The 21,215-nt window shown below is 37.6% G+C and overlaps 2 protein-coding genes across 4 annotated transcripts; one reads left to right on the forward strand and one right to left on the reverse strand.

Moving 5' to 3' along the window:
• Window positions 1–2,110: 2,110 nt before the first annotated feature.
• Window positions 2,111–11,266, forward strand: SSB (small RNA binding exonuclease protection factor La). The gene is made up of 12 exons (XM_042949062.1): window positions 2,111–2,193; window positions 3,885–3,959; window positions 5,984–6,087; window positions 6,176–6,350; window positions 7,016–7,123; window positions 7,214–7,314; window positions 8,543–8,614; window positions 8,936–8,978; window positions 9,368–9,508; window positions 10,121–10,307; window positions 10,424–10,555; window positions 10,871–11,266. The coding sequence occupies exons 2-12, from the start codon at window positions 3,894–3,896 to the stop codon at window positions 10,960–10,962; spliced, it is 1,221 nt and encodes a 406-aa protein (XP_042804996.1). The 5' UTR covers window positions 2,111–2,193; window positions 3,885–3,893; the 3' UTR covers window positions 10,963–11,266.
• METTL5 (methyltransferase 5, N6-adenosine) lies at window positions 10,988–18,549 on the reverse strand. 3 transcript variants are annotated; one of them, XM_042949063.1, is made up of 8 exons: window positions 18,471–18,549; window positions 18,086–18,244; window positions 16,115–16,229; window positions 15,568–15,749; window positions 14,273–14,355; window positions 13,404–13,455; window positions 11,462–11,511; window positions 10,988–11,066 (listed from the first exon to the last, which is right to left on the reverse strand). In XM_042949063.1, the coding sequence occupies exons 2-8, from the start codon at window positions 18,192–18,194 to the stop codon at window positions 11,028–11,030; spliced, it is 630 nt and encodes a 209-aa protein (XP_042804997.1). In that variant the 5' UTR covers window positions 18,195–18,244; window positions 18,471–18,549; the 3' UTR covers window positions 10,988–11,027. The 3 variants fall into 3 exon arrangements, with proteins under 3 accessions (XP_042804997.1, XP_042804998.1, XP_042804999.1); XM_042949064.1 differs by lacking the exon at window positions 18,471–18,549 and adding an exon at window positions 18,386–18,457; XM_042949065.1 differs by lacking the exons at window positions 13,404–13,455; window positions 18,471–18,549 and adding an exon at window positions 18,384–18,451.
• Between the last annotated feature and the right edge of the window lie 2,666 nt (window positions 18,550–21,215).

Below are 21,215 nucleotides of genomic sequence, written 5' to 3' on the forward strand. Positions count from 1 at the left end.
ACAGTTTGTAACATCAGCCTTGTACAGGCAACAAATTTTTGTTGTTTAACACTATCTTAACCACTTTGAAGTGTACAGTTCAATGGCATTAAACACATTCATATTGCGAAGCCATCACCACCATCTATCTCCATAATTCTTTCATCATGTAAAACTGAAACTCCGTACCCATTAAACAGTAACTCTCCATTCTCCCCTCCTCCATTCCCTGGCAACCACTATTAAGCTTCCTGTCTTTATGACTTTGACTACTCTAAGTACCTCATTTAAGTGGAATCCTATAATATTTGTGTTTTTATGAGTGGCTTATTTCACTTAGCACAATGTCCTCGGGTTCATCCATGCTGTAGCATACGACAGAATACCCTTCCTTTTTAAGGCTAAATTCCATTGTATGTGTTGAATGCCACTGTAAGTGGCATTTTAGATTTCTTCTAAAAGTTTTTTTTTTTCTTTAACTCAGCATTGTGTGTATGAATTTCATCTATGTCAATGTAGGTACCAAGAGATGGTCTTTTAGTATATTATCCTATAAAGTTAAGCTATGAAAGAGGTGGATATTAGCAAGAAAGTCTTCACGGTGCTTTTTCTGAAAAAATGAAGCTTGCAGCTGTGTAGCCAGGAAGCTTGGCCTCTGGAAGAGAGAGGGAAGGGGAGGGAGCGGGTAGGGAGAGAAAGGGAAGAACAGAGACAGAAGCGGGAGGGGAGGGGAGAGAGAGACTAAAGGACTAGGGACCCAATAGGAACACTAAATAAATGTCCCGCAGTAAACGTGGTTTCTCGAAGTAGACTGTACCTGCAGTTCTACCCAGACACTATAGGGCATAAAGGAGCAGTTACATTTGTTTAGGTGCCACTGTTTCTAGGCAGAGTCTGGTCTTTTTATTCCTAGTGCTAAGCTCCATACCAGGACATTAGTAGGTATGTAATAAAACAGTTTGCTGAATGGATGAGTGAGAGTACTTTGACACATATTTGATGTGTTTTGTTAAATACCTAAATTCTCACTGACTTGATCAAAAAAGAAAATTAACTTTTTAATTAAGTCTGGCAGAAAGTAGAGACTAGATAAGTACTGAACTTGATGAGTGAATAAAAGAGAACCTGATTAATTTGAATTAAAATTACCTGAGTATACCTAATTTTTTTCTCATCGTCTTGATGCAATGTCTGGATTGAATCTGTAACTGCATTTTTCCCCCCAAATAAATATATTTGATCTATTTTGGGACTGCCAAAAAGCCCTGAGATCACTTAGGGATCTCAAATTTTCAAGAAAACTGAGGGGAAAATAAAGATTACTTCACAAGAAAAAAACTCCGTTAGTGACTATATTATCGTGCAAAAAGTATACTAATAGAAAAGAGTTCTAGCAGAGGTAATAGATTTCTGCATTAGATGGCATCTTGGTCTTCTAAAATTACGTTTTTTGTTTTAAATTAACGTCACCTGCTCCTCCTACTATATGCCAAGCAGTTCCCAGTAAGGAACATGTTGTATCACGTTTAATGCTCACAACTGTATGAAGTAGGTAATATTTATCATTGGCCCCACTTGATACATGAGGAACAGAGAAGCTGAGTAAATTCCCCAACGAAAAAGTCTGTAAACAAGGAGAGGCATTACTTGAGCGCAGGCAATCGGATTCCAGATTCCCAGCTCCTAAACGCTCTACTCTGTTGTTTTCTCAACCTTAAGATTCCTGAATCCCTGATTTTTAAAAATTTCACTTGCCATTTTTTTGAGAACTATCACAACGCGATAAAGTTTAGATATATATACGGATCAAGTAAAACAAATTTTTTGAGAAGTATAATCTGAAAAAAAAAAAAGCCAAAACTTCATACGCATGAAGCGCCGAAGTAAGTACCGGAGATACAAACCCGGTCTAGAAATACTTAATATATATTTACCCTAACACTCTCCACCACCCTGCAGGACACTTCAAACCAATCTCCTTGGTGAGGGGGCGGGACTTCGCGGGCCGTGGGAGCCCACGGCCGGCGCGCATACTCCTTACGCGGCGCTGGCTCCAGCCGCCCGAAGCTCCGCCCACTTGGGCCGCGAGGGCTGCCGGGAAGGCCCCCATCTTCCTTACGCGCGGTAGGCCAGCCGGCGGCGCTGGGAAGTGGAGACGTTGTTGTCGCTGTTAGTGTTTTTGTGGCGTGGCTCTGTGGGACCGGGACCTTAAAGGTGAGCAACTCAGGGTGGCAAAAGAGAAGTACAAAAGGATATGCTTTGCGTGGCTGCGGCGCATTCCCTTTCCTTTCTGCCTCACGCCGGGTGCGTCCACTACTTTGGTCCGCATGTTCCGGGCGAGCGCCGCGTGGGCCGCAGCCCGAGGCGGCGCGCTGGGCTGGCCGCGGAGCGGCGCGGGCCCCGGCGAGGTGCAGAGCTGGCCCGAGAGGAATGCAGGAACCGGGGTTTCCCGCACGTGCTGGGGTCGGAGCGGGCCAGTGGTTGCTTTGGGACTGGACTCAGGCGGGTTCTTTGGATGGAGGCTGCCGGCATTCCCACTGCGTCTTCGACTTCCTATCTTCTCCGTGTTTCGGTGTCGCCGAAGGTGGACGTTTCGGGCAGTGTTTTCAGTTTCTGAGGTGGTTGGCTGTGGTGAATCGCCGGAGGCGCCCTTGGATCCCGTGGGACCAACTGGAGGTCGGGGAATGGGGGCCGCAGGTGTTCCTCTAGCGTCACCTCTCTAGGGTCTTTAGTATCCCTCGTTCACTCACGTCAAGGATTCTGTGCGAAGTGAGAAAGTGTAGGTAATATTTCACTTCTAGTTGTACATTATCTTGTGAAACGGAAGTTTCAAAATTGGGTAGGCCAAAGAAGTCTTGTAACGACGGAACAGTTCTTTTCTGTTTCATCCTTTGCTTTGTAAGGGACCCTAGATCATGGTAATAATTTAGGAATGTAGGTTGTGGTCGGCAAACAATGCATAAGATCGAGCAAATTTTGTAGTGGAATGGCACCATACAAATACCTATTATAGGAGCTTCCAGTGTGCATCCAGATTACTGCATAGCAGTTACAGTGTGAAAAGCGATAACTTGAAGAAGTGTACCAAAGATAGTTCACTAGAGTCAGCTAGTGGCATCTATCCTTATGAGTTCTTGCAAATATATTTTTGTAAATGTGGATGACTGGGTGGTTTAATAGAGCACTGGAGGCAAGTCATTTGAAGTCAGAAAAGTTGGTTTGTGCTCCCTAGCAAACCAGCCTCACAACCTTTTTCCTTCAATGCCAACGTCAGGGAAGTGAAACAGGAAACTGGCTGTAAGGCTAACCAATATATTGGTGAATTCGGGGGCATACCCCCAGCTTAACATTATTTTAGTGCCCCCAGATTCTTAAATTATCACGTGTTCCTTAACATACAGATTTTAATCTAACCCTGATGGTAATATTTGATTTTTTCAAGTATCATTATGATACTTAATCTTCGCTGAAAAGTTTTTGGTAAGTCAGCTGTGAGTAATTTTAAAAGACGTGCAACCCACGCCAAACAAATAGAACTGAGATGGATCGAAATATACTGACAGATGGTGATCTGCTTAAAGCTGGAAATGGTTGGTAAGTAGTTGAATGGAGTTTTTGCCCAGTGCTTTCTTGATCAGCTAAGTGAAGATAACTACTTGCTTTGTTATAGAGATGGAAACGTGATTTACTGAAAGGGTTGCAGATTATCTATCCTTTTCAATGTTCCATCATTTATTCCAACATTCTTTTGTTGAAATTTGAGAATTGAGTAGAGAAATTGAAACTGAAATTAAAAATTGTTGATTTTTTAGAAAATAATTGATAACTTTAAAACATTCTTCTAGTCTTGAGTGGTATGTAAAAAAAATAATAACCTCTTTATGCCAATTTGGGAAAATTTGCAGATAGCCACAATGGCTGAAAATGGTGATAATGAAAAAATGGCTGCTCTCGAGGCCAAAATCTGTCATCAAATTGAGGTAGGATTCTTGTGATATTAAATTGCAAAAATGTGCTCTTTCTTTGAAAGGAAATGTAGAGCCTCAAAACAAATACAGAAGGAACATTTAATTTCACTATGCTGAGCTATTAAACATTTCGTGTAGAGTATTAAACATCTGGTTTGTCTTTGATACTTGGAATTAGATGAACTCACAATAGTGTAGAGTTTTGTATTAGTGAAATCAGTTTATGAAATCCAAGACCTGCAAACCTTTCAAAAGGTAACATTATAGACTAATGTTACTTTTTTGTTTTCCTTCCCCAGTTTATAAAGTGAGGATAATAGTATCCTCCTCCTCCTAAGGTTGTTGTGAAGATTACATTAGTTAATAAAATGTAAAACATTCAGAAGAGTTCCTGGCACATAATAAAAGTAAAAATTCTTTGTAAAGCAACTTCTCTGTTAAATAACACTTTATCTATTTGAAGGTCCTAGTAGATTTGTCTGCTCAATTAAGCTAAGTTCTGGGCTGTTACAACTTTTAACAGAGTGTCTATTTTTTTTTTAATGTTTATTTTTGAGAGGGAGAGAGCAAGAGCAGGGGAGGGGCAGAGAGAGAGGGAGTGTCTATTTTCAGTCAGCATTTTTTTCAACTTAGGTATTATATTTAAATTGAAGCTTTTCAGTGTCCATAATGGCTCTGTGGGAAATTATCTCAATGTTTTCTGTTCTTACCAAGGAATTTCAGATCATATTATTTGGTGGTTTTTGCAATTCTCAGAACTTTTTAAGTTGCACTTCTCTGCCATTTAAAATATCCTGTGCTACAAGTTTTTGTACTAATTTCATTATATTTTGTGAAGAAAAATTACAAACTTCAGTTTATCATTTAGAAAGTACAAAGATGTGTATAGACAGAGTTAATAATGTCCCCTCCACAATCTGCCACCTCTCAAATTCTGTTCTCTTGCACTAATCAAAGTTAAAAACCTAATGAATACCCTTTCATACTTTGTGGTCAGTGCTCACACTAACATAATTCTTATTTCCTTCCCTTTCCCCATCACACATGGATGCATTTTGGGGGAGTAAAGTTTTGTGTCCTCAGTTATTTACCCAGTCCCCTGTTTGACGTAGGGTATTTCTATTTTTTTTTAGCTGTAAGAGTTCTGTGATGAGTATCTTTATATATAAATCTTGGTAAATATGTTCACTGATAAGGAGATGTTCCAGCTCAAGTGTTATACACATTTTTTAAAACCTTTGATACTTATTGCCAGTTTACATCTCCACCTGCATGACCATTTGTCTGTGTTCAGGACAGTACTAGGTATTCCTGTTTTTAGAATTTTGGCCAGTTTGTTAGGTGAAAAGTGTTATTTAATTGCTTTAAATTCCATTTCTTTGATTAATAATGAGGTTGAACTTTTATATGTTTATATTACATTCTTAGTAATTTTTTGATGTCCTTTACCCATTTTTCTATTAGGGTTTTCAGAGTTTTTTCTTCACCCTTGATTTATAAGAATTATTAACAAACTTCTTTGTCTTTTACTTTTTAGTTACTTTTGGCATTCCAAGTAGTCATACCTGGGTCTTTCCATGTATAGTTTTCTTGTCTTTTTTGCTTTTATACTGAGAAATAGTGTTTTTATGCTTAAATAAACACTTGCCTCTTTTTTTTAACTTTTAAAAATTAGAGAGATTAATCAGTTTATTCCAGTTCTTTTTATTTAACAATCTGTTCTTCACACACTGATTTGAAACAAGAGGCTTCTCATATACTAAATCCTTAACTATGTTTTTAAAGACTTGATAGTCTATTCACATATCTGCTAATTACATTGTTTCAGTAATAAATTTTTGGTTTTATCTTTTTAATATGTATTGTAAGTGTTTCATTATAGTATATTTGGGAGACAATGTTTATTGCTTCTTAAGTTATGACATGTATTTTTAAAGACTAGAACATGGTGATGTAATGGTAATTTAAAAAAAACAGTTTCAGAATTGGAGTCAATATTATACAGTGCTCTGAAATATAATGTAATTATCTTGCAGTATTATTTTGGTGACTTCAATTTGCCACGGGACAAATTTTTAAAGGAACAGATTAAACTGGATGAAGGCTGGGTACCTTTGGAGATAATGATAAAATTCAATAGGTAAAAACCTTTCTAAAATCATCTTTAGAGTTTTCTGTTAACAAGTGCTACTATGAAGTTTTATGATCCTTTTATATATATTCTTCAGGTTAAACCGTCTAACAACAGACTTTAATGTGATAGTAGAAGCATTGAGCAAATCAAAGGCTGAACTCATGGAAATAAGTGAAGATAAAACTAAAATCAGAAGATCTCCAAGCAAACCCCTCCCTGAAGTGACTGATGAATATAAGAATGATGTAAAAAACAGATCTGTGTATATTGTAAGTAGGCCTTTAACAATGCACTTAATTATATCTTAAATATATCTTATTTAGAAAAACCATTTGGTAGAGTGGATAAGGATAAGGACTCAGGAATCATAGCTTTACCATTTACTGTGTGTTCCTGAGCAATGTTCCTAACCTGTCTAAGCCTTATCTTCATAAACGAGGAGAATATTTTTTACTTTATAGAACTATTATGAGAATTAAATGAAAAAAACCCTTATATACCATTGTACAAAATCTTGGGCATGTTGTAAGCACCCAGTGCCTATCAACATCTTATTTATCAATAGCCAATCTTGATAGTAATTTTCTTTAGCATCTTAATTTTTTTAAGTAGATTTTTTTTTCCTGGAAAATGTCAGACCTACAAAGGTAGATTGACTGTATAATGTACCATTATCCAACTTCAGTTATTAACACACAATTAATCTTGTTTTATCTCTGTCCCAAGTAGATTATTTTGAAGCAAATTCTAAATTAGTCACTTTTATTGCACTGGAGTACAGTGGCTCTTAACTAGAGCTGTTGTTAAACATTTAAGGGACAGAGGGAGATGGATATGTGTATCCTTGGCTTGGTTTCAAGACAGAATGAGTCAGAATTTCTGATAAATTGTTTACCTGAGAAGTCATTTGTCCATTTCTTTCTACTCTTCACAGAAAGGCTTCCCAACTGATGCAACCCTTGATGACATAAAAGAATGGTTAGAAGATAAAGGTCAAGTACTAAATATTCAGATGAGAAGAACATTGCACAAAGCATTTAAGGTACAGTTGTATGATATTAACAGACTTAATCTAGTTGAAAAATATATGGGACATACCTTTTTAAAAAGGGTTTTCTTCCCCTTTTCATAGGGATCAATATTTGTTGTGTTTGAGAGTATTGAATCTGCTAAGAAGTTTGTTGACACCCCTGGACAGAAGTATAAAGACACAGACTTGCTAATACTTTTCAAGTAAGTCTTTATGCTGATGTTTCTTTTGGCTGCTTAGTTATATGGAGTTGACACATTGGCATATAGAATTTGGAATAGCATCTCCTGTAAGGACAATATTTTTAGTATCTTTGGGCATTCCTTGATAAATACTTGACATTTGCTCAGTGGAAACTACTAGTCCTTTGAGACCTTAAGTGTTTTTTAGTACCTTTTCACTGTTAGCAGTTAATAAAGATTAAGTTTTAGTACTTATTTTGCATCTAAAACGTATAATCAAGTTAGATAGTAAAATTTGGGCTTTTGGTGTGGTTAGAGAATCAATCCCTGTACAATTTCCAGTCTGTTCTTAGTTCTCATAGTCTATACATATCTATATTTGTTAGTACAAAGGACTATTTAATATGGATTTGGATCATGTTTTTGTTTTTGAGAGAGAGTGCCCACACAGGGGAGGACGAGGGACACAGGGAGAGGGAGGATCTGAAGCAGGCTCCTTACTCAGGATGAGCCTAATACGGGGCTCAGTCTGAGATCATGATTTGAGCCGAAATCAGGAGTCAGAGGTTTAACCTACTGAGCCACCCAGGTGCTCTGGACCACATTCTTTAGTGTGTGTGTATGTGTCAAAAATTGGGACAAACCAGAGCGTTTTGTGGTAAAGTTAGGCCATTGTCCCCTACTTTCTCATTACGCAGTCCTTCAAATGCCATGTGCTAAATCTGATGGACTTAGAGAAAACTGATGAATCGTGCAATCAGTGTTAACCCTCAAAAGTATTGTTTAATGTAATTTTCATAATAGATCTTATTCTTGGGTTTCAGAGATTGTAGAATTTTCTCCTTTTGTGAAAGTAACACTGTAGAAAATTCTATGAAACATTAAAGAATTTACATAACTTCTAGTTTACTTTTTTTTCCTACACATGAATGAGAAAACCAGTGTGAGATTATTATGGTATTGGGTTTCTTTTTGCTCTGAGATTAGATGGTAGTGATGGTTGTGCAATTCTGAATATACAAAAAAAAAAAATTGAGTTGTAGACTTTTAAAAGTTGTAAGTTTTATGGAATATGAATTGGTTTTTAGTAAAGCTATTAAAATAAGTAACTTCCTTGACATCTTTTGAATTTTTAGGTAATTATGTTGATAGAAAATGTAACATTCCTTCCTGTGCTTAAATCACTCAAAATAATTTGCATCTTATCTTTGTTCTCATGAACTCAGTCCCTATATTTTGTGTTCTTTAGGGAAGATTACTTTGCAAAAAAAAATGAAGAAAGAAAGCAAAATAAAGTGGAAGCTAAATTACGAGCTAAACAGTAAGTATGTTGAGCCAGTCATTTTAATTCCTTAAAGGTTTAACAGGGATAGAGTTAATGGTTCTGGGAAGTGGCGCTTGATGATGAGTTCTGAAATGAGTAGCAGTAGATTTTTCTTTTGCTAGTGAAACATTGAGATCTTAAGCTGCCTTGATAATCTGGGGGCCACATTGTGTTGCATTCCAGCCTTGAACAATCAGAAAACTTACGGACTGGCTTTGATTACTAAGCAGTGTATGATCGTGATTGAGGTTAACTTTATCAGGATTTAATTTTTTCGTGCAGTAAAAGGAAACGTTCTAACTAACATTTCTTTTGTAGAGAGCAAGAAGAAAAACAAAAGTTAGCAGAACATGCTGAAATGGTAAGTATGTATTATTGGTATCCAAAGAAATCATTAATTCAAATTTATGAGACTAAAAAGCGAGGACTTTTTGAGGCATGTCTATAGTTGTTACAGTACAAAAGTCATAGCCCAGTAATATTGCCTAAAATCATGATTTATCCAGAGAAGTAACTTAATAACTAGATTTATTTATTAACATATATACCTAAGTAAATATTACTTGTTGAAGAAATTAAGTTAAAATCAAGCTGTTGTGGAACAAGGGATGACATAGGAAAATGCACTGTTAAACTACTTCAAAATAGCATTTTAACTTATAGCCTTTTCCATGTATTAGGTATAGAGTGGTTTAAGCTGTTTGTGGTTGCTTTTAAGAAACTTCTTTGTTGCTTTGTATGTTTTTATAGAAATCTCTAGAAGAGAAGATTGGCTGCTTGCTGAAGTTTTCAGGGGAGTTAGATGATCAGACCTGTAGAGAGGATTTGCACATCCTTTTCTCAAGTCATGGTGAAATAAAATGGATAGACTTTGTCAGAGGAGCAAAAGAGGTTTGGAAACATTCATGTGCTTTTTAGCAATCAGTTTAAAAATCCATAGAAACTTTTATTTTTTATTTAGTTTTTAAATGTTTACTTCTTTAGAGAGTGGGGGACAGAGCATGAGTGGGGGAGGGTCAGAGAGAGGGAGACACAGAATCTGAAGCAGGCTCCAGGCTTTGAGCTGTCAGCACAGAGCCTGACGTGGGGCTCGAAACCACGAACCGTAAGATCATGACCTGAGCTGAAGTCAGATGCTTAACCGACTTTGCCACCCAGGTGCCCCGAAACTTATCTTTTAGAAGACAACATTAGTAGAAATAAAATAATTTTTTAATTAATGTGTTTATGAAATAGTTTTTACTTATTCATTTACTTTCCATTTTGTTACTGCCATCACTGGATGTGATGTCTGATATTTTCTGAATTATACTATGAATAACTGTTGATATTAGTGACTATGAGTTTTGTAGTAACTTCCTTCCTGAAGTTTAGTAAAATTCATTGAAATTGGTAATGGCATTGAAGATTTGCAAGGTAGGAAAAATAACTCGACAAAGGAATTAACTACGGATCTAAAAAAAACCTTAAGGGTGTGGCTTTCATTGTCTGTCTTTGGTATAGGGGATAATTCTTTTTAAAGAAAAAGCTAAGGAAGCACTGGATAAAGCCAAAGATGCAAATAATGGTAACCTACAATTAAGGAACAAAGAAGTGACGTGGGAAGTACTAGAAGGAGATGTGGAAAAAGAAGCATTGAAAAAAATCATAGAAGATCAACAAGAATCTCTAAACAAATGGAAGTCAAAAGGTCATTAGTTCCGATTTGTCTTTGACCATTGGTTATTTTAACTCATTTGCTTGTTCAGAGACGCTGACAAGAGATTTAAAATATTTCTTAATGGATTTCTCATTATGTTTCTATAGGTCGCAGATTTAAAGGAAAGGGAAAGGGAAATAAAGCTGCCCAGACTGGGTCGGCTAAAGGAAAAGTACAGTTTCAGGGCAAGAAAACAAAATTTGATAGTGATGATGAACACGATCAAAATGGTGCATCCGGTAAGTTTTTCTAAGTCCTTTGGTACTTTCATGAGAAATTATTTGTGGGAAAGGACAGCAATGTGGGTTTTTCAACTTCTGTATAGTGACATTCTTAGACAGTGATTTTACACAAGTTATCCTGTTTTACAAGTAGAAAACAAAAGATGTTTGGAAGATAAGTTTAGAGAGCAGAAGATCTGTACTAAAGGAAAAGCCTTCTCATTGGTGTTGGGAAGTTGTTTTTAAACAGAACTATTTTTGATAATTATGCTCAGTATTAAAATAGAGTAATGCCTATATAGTGAACATAACAAAAATTCTGTTATTGTGTAGGACCAGCAAAAAGAGCAAGAGAAGAAACAGACAAAGAAGAGGAACCTGCATTAAAACAACAGAAAACAGAAAATGGTGCTGGAGACCAGTAGTTTAGTAAAAAAAAATTTTTATTCATTTTAATTAGGTTTTAAGCTGCTTTTGTCTTTAGACGCTTTTAAAAAGAAAACCGAATTAGGTCCACTTCAATATCCACCTGTAAGAAAGGAAAGTTTTTTGTTGTTTAACTTGTCTTTTTTGTTATACAAATGAGGATTTTTTTTTTTAATGTATAGTTCTGTTTGTGTTATTTCAAATGATTTAAATATCAAAAGATCTTTCCAGTAAATTGCCTTTGTAATATGAGAATGTATTAGTACAAACTAATAAAATATGTACTATATAAAAAAGCAAAAACCTAGTTTTTTTTTTGTGTCTAAAGCATATGAGAAAGAATTTACTTAAACCAGAATATTAGCTGTTTTCCCATAGATAATTATTCTATCTCCTGCTGGCTTTCTGTATGTACTCGGGCAACTTGTTAACACTGGAAACACTCATTGAAAAGTTCTTCAGTACTGAATGTAGATAAGCCAGAATCAAGAGACTTACTGATTTCTTTTTATGAAATTTGTATGATGCTGGCAGGTCATATCGCAACTCTATAAAACAAAAGTCATCTAAGAATAAAAATTACATTTCTAAACATTTACCACCCCTGATATATATATACATACATTCAAAAAATTAAGGAAGTACTTAAATTAACCCTGGTAAGGAGAACATTTGACTTGCTATTTCCCTGAGATTAGCTATGGCTAACTGAGGTTGGCATTTTTGTTATTTTGGTCATTTATACCATAATTTGAGGTTATGGGGAAGAGTGTGAAAGGGAACAGTTGGGGTGCTTGGGTGGCTCAGTCGGTTAAGTGTCCGACTTTAGCTCAGGTCATGATCTATGGTTTGTGGGTCTGAGCCCCATCTTGGGCTATGCGCTCTCAGCTCAGAGCCTGGAGCCTGCTTCAGATTCTGTCTTCCTCTTTCTCCACCCCTCCCCGTTAGCACTCTTTCTCAAAAATGAATAAACATTAAAAACCAAAATGGTTGAACAAAAGAGATAGTACCTTTCTATTTTTAATTTCCTAATAATCTATAGCTGGCGATCATAATCATGCTTATTTTTTAATTTCTTCTCTGGATTTTAGTATTGGTAGTAAGTAATTATTTTCCTACTAAGCTCTCAAATGAAAATCCATTTTTCATAATCTAAGAAATAACGTAGGTTCTCCAAACTTAACACTTTTAGAGGGATGGCAATGAGACAGCCTATTCTTCACGTTTCCCAACATAAATTCTAACTCTATAGGCTACAGCTCTCAAATTTTAATGTGCAGTCAATCATCTTCAAATCAAATCTTTTTGAAATGTGTATTTCAGTAAGTCTGGGTGGACCCTAGAATTATGCAAGACTCCTCTCCCAAGTGATGTCAATAGTATGGTCTGAGGACATTTGGAGTAGCAAGGCAGTGGTTTGGTATATGTGGAATTGTTTTAAGGTGCTCCAGGTTGCATATTCTAATACCTTAAACTAGGTATAGAATGACAGTATTGGGTAAATAGGAAGACTGTATAATTACATTACTAATTATTATTAATAATACCTGATCTAGTTACCACAGTGCTAATCCTGGACAGTTTATTATCAAATAAAGATATTTCCCCTATTGTATTCTTATTTCAGGCCTTCCAAATTATTTGGATTTACAGTTAGCTCCTAGTTACAGGTTCTGCCCATTTTGATGTTTGTGAATATTACCCAATTTATTAATAAAAATGTATCAAACATTTACAGTGTGGATGATTACATCCTATCCCCCACTAAAAGAAAAAAACTTAATGTTCTTTGACTTCAGGGACAATTAGAAAATTGAAATAGAAAAGTAATCGGGGAGCCTCGGTGGCTCGTTTGGTTAAGCATCTGACATCAGCTCGTGATTTCACAGTTTACACGCCCAGTAGGACTCTGTGCTGACAGCTCAGCCTGGAGCCTACTTCGGATTCTGTGTCTCCCTCTCTCTCTGCCCCTCCTCTGCTTGTGCATGTGCGTGCTCTCTCTCAAAAGTAAACAAACATTAAAATTTTAATTAAAAAAAAAAAAGTAATGAGGCATAATCTGGTGGTATTTTCCATGAATGGATTTCACACAGGTCTGACCCACTCCAAGCCCAAGATCTTAAGTCACTACGATGCTATATATTGTTCTGAGCCCGGTGTGACCAAATAGTTGGGTGCTATTATAAATTTTCAGTAAAATGCATAAATTGAGACAGTTTTAGCCAAACACTCTACCCTGCCTTTGCTTCATTTCCAACCCATTACCTGTTACTTCATTTCCATTACCCATCACCTAAACTGGATTTTGCTAAACTGAAAACATGTTCTATGATATCTTTTCTCAGCATCTATATACAAAATCTGGTTGGGCTGATATATATTGTCCTTAAATAATTAGGATTTAGATTTGTTTTGTGAAAAACTTAAAAAATTGTCTTACCTGCAATAATATCTATCTTGATTTTCCATTCTGTAGCTTTCTTTTGAATATGCTGAAGATAACATGTTAATGTGAGCTGATTTTTAAAATAAGTTTTTGAAAATTGCTTTACTGCTAATATTTCATATTGAGTTTTCAAGCTTTTATATTTCATTAGACCCTTAAAATTTTTTCAACTGGATGGGTAGTATTTTGAAAATAAGAAACCAAGCCATTTCAATACTGTAAGTGTAGCAGTGAGTACAGTAGTATAGGTGGTAAAGCTGAATTCAAGTACTTTGACCAAGAAAGCTAAATTCAAGTACTTTGACCAGGATAACACAGGGAAACCATAGTCTGGATATGAACCTCGGCAGTCTGGCTCTACAGTCTGTGTCCTTGATCACTATGTTATATTGATAGATAATATACCCAGTGTTCTAGAATACATCTTACATACTCCCATATGTTACATGCTGGCAAGAAGAAGAATGGAAGAGGTAGGTTCTGAATTCAAATCAGTTTAGCTCCAGGCTCAGTGTTCTTAAAAATCAGGTCTTACTGCCTCCCTCATGCACACAAAGGGACAATGGGAGTACCAGGACTTAGCTAACTAGGACATATTATAACTGTAGTTATACCACACTTCTTAAGTCTCTTTCCTGGTACCAGTTCCTGCCTGAGCAAATCTGTGGCAAAAGAAGTTATGTAAGGCTGGGAGAAAGCTAATCACAAATGCTAGCTACTTAAAGGGAAAATTCAGTTTCTAAGTGCCAGATGTTTATAAAGGTCAGGAGAAATAGATACCTTGGTAATTAGTATTCACAACAAATCCTTAAAAACACTGTCATGAATTTTAAATTGACAATATCATGATGATTTGAACTTACATCTCTAGTGGAGGATTTGTGTAAAGAGTACACTGCTGTTCTTGCCATTTCCAAAGCAGTCTTCAGAAATGCCATATCTGTCCCTGTTAAGATAGAAAAAGCTCCTATTTACATTATATATCTGTTATCAAAATAAAAGATTAAATGACTACCAGGTATTAAAAACTTTTTTTTTCCAAATTCCAAAAGACACTTCAAATTGTTCCTTCAAAAAGACAGGATACAAATAAGTAAAATATCTAAATATCTTTTAAAGTTGATAGAATAAAACCAGAATTATACTATCTTGGTTAAATAAGGCTAAAGTAAAACTTTTAATATTCCAAATTAACAGCTTTCAAGGAAGAAGAGAACAGGAACAATAGTAATCAGAATCAGATGGGGGCTGGAGGGAAAACTTTTCATATCTTCTTACCAACTTCCTACCCTCCTTGCCCAAAGCATACACAAAATAAATAGCCAGAGTCCGTCACTGTTACTAATGGATACATGTTGAAACCCTCATGTGTTAAGGCATCAAAAAGAGGTTTTTAGAAGCATAACAGCCTTGGGGTGCCTGGGTGGCTCAGTTGGTTAAGTGTCCGCCTTTGGCTACGTCATGATCTCATGGTTCATGAGTTTGAGCCCCACATTGGGCTCTGTGCTGAGAGCTCAGAGCCTGGAGCCTGCTTCGGATTCTGTATCTCCTGCTCTCTGCTCCTCCCCTGCTTGCACTCTGACTCTCTCTCAAAAATAAATCAACATTAAAAAATTTTAAAAAAAGTATAACAGCCTTTACAGGATTATTATAATCATTCATAAGGGTTAGGTAAGTCATTCTTGAAAGCACAGTATAAATAGTAAATGAATAAAAAGACTATTCACTTAGTACAAATAGATGAAAACAAAGATCGAAAAATTCGATTCCCTAGCCATGCATTAAAAAATTCAAATTGTATGGGACGCCTGGGTGGCTCAGTCAGTTGAGCATCTGACTTCGGCTCAGGTCATGATCTTGCGGTTTATGAGTTCGAGCCCCGCGTTGGACTCTGCTGACAACTCAGAGCCTGGAGCCTGCTTCAGATTGTGTGTGTCTCTCTCTCTCTCTCTGCCCTTCCCCCAACTCACACTCTCTCCTTCAAAAATAAATACACATTTAAAAAAATTTTTTTAACTGAAATTGTACAAATTACATAGGTAAGAGATGGTTTATTTAATGAATAGTGATAAAATCATTTAGCCCAATCAATAAGAAAATGACTTTTAAAACTTGCTTTTCTACAAATACAGCAGTACACATGATTCTTGTTACTAACCTTTATTATTTTTGGTCCCAAAGGGAGGATTCATAATTACTGTATCAAATGACTTGGACATTCTTTTAGATAATGAGCACACATCACACTGAACCATGTCAACATTTGTTAACTCAAACTCCTCCACATTCCTATTAAATATTTCCAATGCATCTTCATCTATGTCAAATCCAACACACAGCCTATAATACAAAACACAAAGAGTGACTACTTATAGCTCCCAAGTCAAAACAATGACAAAATCAAAACCATATACTTTTTTAACCCAACTGGCAAAGTAAGAGTGAGTATTGCCTTTCAACAGCATGATTTCCCAACCTGGCAAGGGTTGGAAACTGAGGTGTGTATAAGGGAGGCATCTGATAGCTGCTGTTAACCATTTTGTGTTTTAATTTTTTTGTTGTTGTTCTGCTCATTCATAATGTACTCAGTATCAGATTCTTGCTCCCCTCATCTCATACTGTAGAGTCTCATAAATCAGTTAATTCTACTTATGTTTCTTATTAAGGCCATCCTATACCCAAACATTACATACAGGATCACCTACCCAGCTCCTAACATTGCAGTTCCGATGCTAAGAACTCCACAACCACATCCTAGATCTGCAACCACTTTATTTTCAATGTCATCATATGTATTATGGATTGTATAGAGCATACACGCTAAAAGATAAAAAACATATTAGGAAATAAGAGCAAGTTGATGACCAAAATCCAATTCATGTAAATGACTAACATAATTTCTTGTTTTGCATTATTCTTCCCCAAATGGTGTTCCAGATTATTTTTAAAAACATATAAAGAACAATAATGCACACCAGTGGCTCCCAAAAACTACTCTGCTGACAATGCCAGGAATGACAAAACTCAAAATAAAATAGAAAAATAAGGTTAAAATGTTTTTTCCTCAGCCTGTTCAAAACATTGCCATACACACATATACATTAGTTCTTTATTTGATGTTGAAATGTAAATAAGTTTAAAAAATGTCTTTGTCAAAATATCAACTTGGCAACCCTGTGTCAGTCTCCAAACTGTTTTGAAATTTTACTGATCTGTGAAATCTGTAAGTCTGGGAGCCACTAATATTGAACAACATTAACATTAAAATGGCACAGAACTTCTTGGCAACAAGTTTGTTACTAGAACACAGGTACCCTAAGTTCAAGATAGAATGGGAAAGGAGAAGTCCTATATCCACAATATAGCTTTTAGACACATATTCTCATGATCTACAGATATATATGCATATCTACTAATGAGAACTAATAAGAGAACTGAGGAGCACAGCGGAAGCTGCTGAGATCAGAAAGCAATCTTTCAAATACACAAAGATGTGGGATATATACTAAAAGTTAAGCGTGAGTAACACCACTGATATCTCCCTGTGGATATCTGAACCCAGCAAGAATTACTGGCCATCACTGATGCCCTAGGATCCAGGGGTTTTATGAAAAACACAATTAGAGGGATACTGCAGTCTGACTGCTGTCCCAATTACTGCTGCAGGTGTTAGTGACTTCGAGCTGGTATCTCAAAGAATTAGTACATCCACGTGCATGGTGCACCATGGGTATGAAACATGGATTAAAAAAAATTAGACTTCACTAAGAAACCCTACAGCCAGAATACATTAAAGAAGTCATCTAGGAGCACCTGGGTGGCTCAGTTGGTTTAGTGTCCAACTTCAACTCAGGTCATGATCTCACAGTTTGTGAATTTGAGCCCCACATCAGGCTCTGTGCTGTCTCCCTCTCTCTCTGCTCCTCTCCCACTCATACTCTGTCTCTGTCTCTCTCTCTCTCTCTCAAAAAAAAAAAAAAAAAAAAAAAAAAAAAGTCATCTAAATTGAGAAAATAGGTCTTAACCCAGACACAGTTTTGTGCCAGTTTGCTTGGAGTTCTGACAATACTTTGGAGTTAAGTGCAGGTATGCATGTATTTTCCTTGATTTTCATTGACTGCTTAGAAACAGAACTATGTTGGAGCTGGCAGGGATTCCCAAATTAATTTTCCTAAGACTCCTCAGTGACTCTGGTAATAGATTTACTAAATATGAATATTTTTTCCTGTTTTCTCCTGTACTCCCAATATCAATCTCTTACATTAACACTGATGATTCTGGGTCATTAAAAATTGAAACTCATCCTCATCCTTATAGCATCTATTCTGGATTTGTTAAACTCAGTTCTTTGGCTACCAACCCTAGTATTCATTCATTGTGTGAACACGACCGAGAAATTCTTTACCCTCAAGGAGTTTATGGTATAAAGACAGAAACAAACATTAAAATGATGTCTGACAGTGTTAAGGGGTGTGCAGAAAACTAAACAGTAAAACAATAAAGGGGGGGGCTGTCTTTAGCTGCAGTGTCAAAATAGTCCTCTCTAACGTGCTATGCAATCTCAGAGCAGAATTCCTCTAGACGTTCTTTGTATTCAAATAACTTCCATTTTCATTATGGAGTAAGTAGACGGGACTAACCCTGGGAAGCAAAGACCTGGTCACCAGCCGCCCTACCTGCAATGTGCGGCCTGGTAGGATACTGTTCTAGAAGTAGCTTGGGCTTTTCGAATCCATCCACTTGTTGCAGGCGACTTTCTAGTTCCTTAAGCCTTAATTTCTTCATTTTTTTTTTTTTTTTAAAGTGTGGGGTCGCAGGATTTACCGGCACTGGATCTGCAGGAGAAACCCATTTAACCTGCATCTCGCCCCCCCATCTATCCCCGGCCCCACGCCCACCCCCACGCCCACCCCCACGCCTTTTTTCATCGCCGCAGGCCGGGGCTGGACTGTGGAGGCGGGGAGCAAAGCGCACACCCAGCCCAGGCTGTTCAAGCTTTCCTTTCAGCGCCAGCGGCAGGCGGAGCCTGGGGCCAGCCTCCGATCCGCCCGCAGGTTATACCGAGCCGATCTCGGGCCCCTCGGAGACCCGCAGCGGCTGCAGCCCGGAGTCAACACAACGCTCCCCGCGCCTGGACCGGGGCCGGAAGCGCTGCCACGCACGCGCGGCCGTGTCCGCTGCCCGGCGGCCCCGCTCCGAGCTGCAACAGCGGCCCCGCGGACGGGTTCCGCTGGCGACCCGGGAGCATCACCCACCGGTGGACGCCGGTAGAGCCGTCCCTTCTCGAAGCTACGAAACCGGACCCCGCCGCCTCTCACAGGGCCAAAACCCTCTACCTTTCCTTGAGTACCTGCAGGCCCCCAAAGGATGAGGGAAGAAAGGTGAAAGCAAGGGTGAAAAGTCACGGTGGCTTTGTGTTAACACCTGGTTTAGCCCTGTCTTCCAGTCTCAGGAGGCCCGTCTCAAAAAGTAACTATTTCCACTTACCTTTGCCTCCTTGGCCAGTCGCATGCCCTGCTTTGTTTTACATTCGTTTCCCTCTTTTTAGGTTACCTGTGTCACTTAAGTTGAACACTCACAGGGTGGTGATGTCAGAAAATGTAAGGAAGACAGTTTAAATGAAGGAATGGGTAGTGTGTCAAATGAAGGGGAGGGGTCAGCTTTCATAGAATAGACGCAGAAAGCAAGTTGTGGTGGATTGTGAAATGAATGGAAGTTTAGGAATTAAAGCCAATGTGAACAGTTAAGAACCGTCGCTATGAAAAGTGAGAATAGTTGGTGCTAAGTAAGGTTGGGGGAAGGTTGTTTTGTTTTGTTTTGTTTTGTTTTTAACTGTGGCAGGAGACATGAGCACACCTAAATTCAGACAGGATAGCGCTTGTAGAAAAGCAGACGTTTAAAAAATACAAGAAGAAAGGACGCCTGGGTGGCTCAGTTGGTTCAGCATAGGACTTCAGCTCAGGTCTTGATCCTTCGGTTTGTGAGTTGAAGCCCCAAATAGGGCTGTCTGCTGTCAGTGCAGATCCCGCTTTGGATCCTCTGTACCCTCCTCTTTTTGCCCCCCCCCCCCCCCACCAAATAAATAAACCATTAAAATACAAGAAGGATATTGGAAGGAGTTAGGATCCTGAAAAAATAGGATCCTGTGCATAAGAGAAAGAATTGCCCTTAATCTGGAGAATGGCCATGCTTCATTATTAAAGGAAGGGAAACAAAAGGAGTGGATGGATGAGGATGGGTGAGAATGAACTAGAGAGAGTGGTGTCTGAAGCTATTTCCTATGAAGAATAAAACTCAAAGTTACCTGTTATGAAGATTAAGGGAATTAAGATATGTAAAGTTCCTACTGTGTAAAGCTACCACATAAAATTGTCACATAACAAATGCCCAATAAATGTTAGTTTTTGTTGGTGGTGGTGGTGGTATCTATTGAGGAGGAGGTGGCTAGAGTAAGGAGGTGGAGCCAAACGAATGATTGAAACTAGCCTGGTATTTGGAAGGACAATGAATTCATCTGAAATCGAAGGCAATTTTTTTCTTTCTTTTTTTTAAAGATGAAGATTTTACTTTGAGATAATTGTAGATTCGTATATAACCATAAAAAATAGTACTTAGAGGTGCCTGGGTGGCTCATTTGGTTAAGCATCAGACTTCAGCTCAGGTCATGATCTCATGGTTTGTGAGTTCAAGCCCCACATTGGACTCTCTGCCGTCAGTGCAGAGCCCACTTCATATACTCTGTCTCCCTCTCTCTCTGCCCTCTTCCTGCTCATTCTCTCTCTTTCTCAAAAATAAATAATAAAAAAATAATACTTAGAGATCCTGTGTATCTTTGCCCCCAGTTTCCCCCAATAATTACATTTCATAAAACTATAGTATGGTATTACAACTAAGATATTGACAGTGATACAGTCAAGACAGCATTTCCTTTACCACAAGGATCCATGATGTTACACTTTTGTAGCCACACCTACTTCCTTCCAGCCCTCCATAACCCCTGACAACTATTAATCTGTTCTCCATTTCTAGAATTTTGTCATTTCAAGAACTTCATATAAATGGAGGCATACAGTATGTAAACTCTGGGGAATTTTTTTCACTCACCATAATTCTCTGGAGAACCTTCTAAAGTTATGTGTATCAACAATTTGTTTCCATTTATTGCTGTGGTATGCATGTACCAGAGTTTGTTTAAACATTCACCCACTGAAGAATATCTGCGTTGCTTCAAGTTTTGTCTATTACAAATAAAGCTGCTATGAAAATTCATGTACAGTATGTGTGTGAACATAAGTCTTAATTTCTGTGGGATAAATGCTCAGAAGCACAATTATTGGGTCATATGGTAAATCCATGTTTAGCTTTTAAAGAAACTCCAAACTTGTCCAGAGTGGGTATATCATTTTACATTCCCATCCATCATATATGAGTGACCCAGTTTCTCTGCAGCCTAGCCAGCATTTAGGGTTGCCACAATTTTTCTTTTTAGCTATTCAGTTGGTGTATATTGATATCTCATTGAGGTTTTAATTTGCACATCCTTAATGGCTAATGACATTGTACACTTTTTCATGTGCATATTTACCACCTGTATATCCTTTTTGGTGAAATGTCTGTTCATTTCTTTTGCCTATTTTCTTTTAATTTTTATTTTTAGAAAGAGAGCACAAGTTGGGGAGAGGGGCAGGAGAGAAAGAGAATCTCAAGCAGGCGCTATGCTCAGCATGGAGCCTGACGCAAGGCTCAATCTCACAACTCTGGGATTGTGACCTGAGCTGAAATCAAGATTTGGAAGCTCAACTGACT

This window comes from Panthera leo, chromosome C1 (assembly GCF_018350215.1).
Source record: "Panthera leo isolate Ple1 chromosome C1, P.leo_Ple1_pat1.1, whole genome shotgun sequence".
In the NCBI taxonomy this organism is placed as follows: domain Eukaryota; kingdom Metazoa; phylum Chordata; class Mammalia; order Carnivora; family Felidae; genus Panthera; species Panthera leo.

What these genes read in the sequence shown, in the direction of transcription:
- SSB (XM_042949062.1), top strand. Translation starts at nt 3,894, where the DNA reads ATGGCTGAAAATGGTGATAATGAAAAAATGGCTGCTCTCGAGGCCAAA. An exon ending in ATAATGATAAAATTCAATAG is followed by an intron (nt 6,088 to 6,175) that starts GTAAAAACCTTT and finishes TATATTCTTCAG; the next exon opens with GTTAAACCGTCTAACAACAG. An exon ending in CGATCAAAATGGTGCATCCG is followed by an intron (nt 10,556 to 10,870) that starts GTAAGTTTTTCT and finishes GTTATTGTGTAG; the next exon opens with GACCAGCAAAAAGAGCAAGA.
- METTL5 (XM_042949063.1), bottom strand. Translation starts at nt 18,194, where the DNA reads ATGAAGAAATTAAGGCTTAAGGAACTAGAAAGTCGCCTGCAACAAGTG. An exon ending in TACCAGGCCGCACATTGCAG is followed by an intron (nt 16,230 to 18,085) that starts GTAGGGCGGCTG and finishes TTTATCTTTTAG; the next exon opens with CGTGTATGCTCTATACAATC. An exon ending in ACAAATCCTCCACTAGAGAT is followed by an intron (nt 13,456 to 14,272) that starts GTAAGTTCAAAT and finishes TGTTATCTTCAG; the next exon opens with CATATTCAAAAGAAAGCTAC.